This window comes from Helianthus annuus, chromosome 12 (genome assembly GCF_002127325.2).
Source record: "Helianthus annuus cultivar XRQ/B chromosome 12, HanXRQr2.0-SUNRISE, whole genome shotgun sequence".
NCBI classification, from domain to species: domain Eukaryota; kingdom Viridiplantae; phylum Streptophyta; class Magnoliopsida; order Asterales; family Asteraceae; genus Helianthus; species Helianthus annuus.
In genome coordinates, this window is record NC_035444.2 from 33,034,220 (window position 1) to 33,037,603 (window position 3,384).

Below are 3,384 nucleotides of genomic sequence, written 5' to 3' on the forward strand. Positions count from 1 at the left end.
AATGTTTATCAGTTTTTGTATAAAGATTTTGTAAGATTATGATGTTTAGTATAGTTCTAGTTGGTGTTCTTGACATTGAAAAAGATTAGATATATAATTTTAGTCTTCCACAGATTGAGTTATAATATTTTGGGTCTTTCACATGTTATGTATGTTCATATCCTGATTACTTATGTTATAGAAATTATTGATCAGTTTTGGTCTTTCACATTCTTGTTGATCATATTAAATGATACTCCAATTGTCTTAACGAATTATTATAAATTCTGGTGTGAAATTATTCGTTGTGGTTTGCACTATGGTAGTTTAGATGATACATTTGTGTTTTCAAGTCTTTGTTTGTATTGTTATCATTATGTAGAAAACTTTTGTACGTTATCTACTGTTTTAGTCTATTAGTTATACTCTTTTTAATTTAGATATATAGAATAACCTTTTGACATTTTATTATGTTATTTATTAATTTAGATATTCATAGTATTTTCTATGATAGTTCAAAGTTAGAAGGATGTATGGGTTTGCTTGTTACATGGACGACAACCGAAGGAAATGTTTGGTTAGTATTTTAATCTCGATTATGGCGAATTTAGTTTTCTTTATAATATCATATTAGACGGTTTCAGATTTTAATTTATTTATACATGGGTTCTGCCAAAAAAATATAAACAATGGATTAAAGAGTTTAACTATCTAGTTGGCTTTGTCAAAGTGCGGACAACTAATGGCCAGGTGTTGTTTGAAGTCAAGGTATATGATTTAGGAAACTTCTATTATTTCTACAATGGGTGGTGTTCCGTAGTTGAAACTTTGAAACTACAATCTGGATCGTGGCTCGTTTTTCAGTATGAAGAAGCAGTAGAAAGTTTCCAGATATTTTATTTCTATGACAATATTGCATTTGCTCCATCTGATTATTTTTACTACAGACCCAATGGCGCTTTTGGTAAACGTGATGCTATGGTATGTAGTTCAGAATCTGGATTCATTATATTTATTATGGTTTGTTATTTATTGGTTGTTAGTATATGAAATTACTAATATTTATTTTTTTCTCGTTGTAGCATATCAATCGTTTATTTGTACATCACAAGATGGACAATACCATTCCAAACTATCCGGTTCTTATTAGAGGTCCTGGAAGCATAAATTATTTGTTCGAACGAATGCGATTGACAATCAGCTTTACATAACAACTGGATGGGATCGGATTAAGAGGAAGTTGTCAATAAGTGTTGAGCATCTGCTTGTGTTTGAAATGATTGATCTTCATACTTTTGATATGTCCGTTTTCAATTGTTCCAAGAATGCTGATTTAGTGTTGCCACCGGAATTATATGCTGCTATTAAGGAAGAAGTCGTAGAAGAGGTTATCAGTATTTCTGATGGTGAAGATGTGGATGACATGACTGAGGGCAATGAAGCCGATATGCTCCCTGTAACCCCGAACGACGAAACTATACCAGTAGGTTTCCGTGTGGACAATCATTTTGTAAGTTTCTGTAACCAAAAAGTACTAACAGGGCCTTAGGATGTATTAACCATATTATAATACTATCTTTGTTAACATTATTTGTTGTTTGTTACAGCGCATTCGTAAACCTCTCGCTAAAAAACTTGGCTTGGATAGGAAGAGGAGTTTAAAGATTGTAGATGCTGCTGGTAATGTTTGGGATGTTCGAATTGGTATCGAGTTTTCTGATGGTCAACCGAGGTTTTATATACAAGACATGAAACAGTTTGTGAAGGATAAAAAGATGGTTCCTTGTGAAGAGTTTACCCTTAAGTTCGTCAAGGGTAAAGGTATTTTCTTGTTGGACTGAATGGTTGTGGGGCCTCTGCGGATAATGTTTTGATGTATGGAAACAATGTTTTTGTTTGTGGTTGTTTGTTTGGTTAAAAGTCTTTTGTAATAGTTGATAGTTTTGACCCTGGTGGTACGAAGGGTGTATGTACAGATAAGTTTTTGGTTGCATATGTTACTGAAACACTGCAGACTATGTATTAAGAACATGTAGTTGTTCCTAATGACTAACGGTTGAAAGTATTACTTGCATTAGTTATTCCTTGTCTTTTATATATATGTTATTCTTATTTGCCTTTGATTGTTTTATAATAGTTAAAGCTATCAATTTTTAAACATGTATACTATTTTTTAAACAATACACTAAAATAACATCCATGATTATTAGATAAAAGGAACACGTTCATAGGATGTTCAAAAGATCATACCACATTACTTCATACATGAAAAGACTTTTGTCTAAAACGCTATTTCTACAACGACTATAGATTTTGTAGAACTTCTTTGTAGACCACATTAGTCGTGGTTTTACACACTTGTTTTCCCCTATCACATACCAGGATCTTCAAACCCCTCCTGTTCTTTACTCGAGATACAGCAACGTATAGTTGTCCGTGACTGAAAACCGGACGTGGAAGATATAGGCCTACACGTTCAAGTGATTGTCCCTGGCTTTTGTTGATGGTCATTGCAAAGCATAGAGATAGTGGGAACTGTCTTCGTGCAATTTTCACCGGTAATTTTTTATCGGGCGGTGTCATTTTCAATCTTGAAATCAAAGTATGATGACCTATATTATTTCCGGTAATAATCTTTGCTTCGATTACAAGTTTTCCAAGTTTTGTTACTTGAAGTCGTGTACCGTTACACAAACCATTTGTTTGATCAATGTTTCTAAGTAACATTACCAGAGCTCCAACTTTGAGAACCAATTTATGGTTAGGTAATCCTGACAGATGCAATTTGTTTAACACATCCGGAGGACACAATGCCATGTTAAGGTCGGTTTGTTCCTCAGACTCACATAAAGTATCCGAACTGAGATATATCTTCTCTTCACCAGCCATACTATTTAACAGTTGTGTATTTATTGAATCAACAACTTCATTTGTGGGTGCAAGAATGGCTCTTTGTTGGAAATAATTTGAATCGCACAAAAAGTTTTGCATATCCGGATATGTGAATGAGATCAATGAAGATATAGGATTGACTTGATCGAGTATAAGTATATCATCTGGAATTTCATTTTCCACCTCTCCATCATTTGGATCACCAAGTAGACCATCACCAAGCTGTAAAATCCATTCAGCAAATTCCTTGGTCTCGTGAAGATTACTTGGTTTGGTACCGACTTTTAACCTCATGTTTTAAGTTAGCTTGAGTAACTGACAATCCTGCCATATATAAGAAGAATTCAATGAAGAATTTACAATCATGCTTCTGGTACCTTTTGGAATGACTGGAAGGATTTGTCTAAAATCACCACCAAAAAGAACAATTTTTCCACCAAAAGGCTTGATCTGCAAGGACGGATTACTGGAACGGGCTATATCTCTCATTGTTCTATCCAGAGCTTCAAAACA

General features: G+C 33.9%; 1 protein-coding gene across 1 annotated transcript; it reads right to left on the minus strand.

Moving 5' to 3' along the window:
• Nucleotides 1-2,283: 2,283 nt before the first annotated feature.
• Nucleotides 2,284-3,165, minus strand: LOC110892703 (ATP-dependent DNA helicase PIF1-like). The gene has a single exon (XM_022139854.1). The coding sequence runs from the start codon at nucleotides 3,163-3,165 to the stop codon at nucleotides 2,284-2,286; it is 882 nt and encodes a 293-aa protein (XP_021995546.1).
• Nucleotides 3,166-3,384: the final 219 nt, after the last annotated feature.

Excerpts from the sequence above, each read along its gene's own strand:
- LOC110892703 (XM_022139854.1), bottom strand. The coding sequence starts at position 3,165 with ATGAGGTTAAAAGTCGGTACCAAACCAAGTAATCTTCACGAGACCAAG.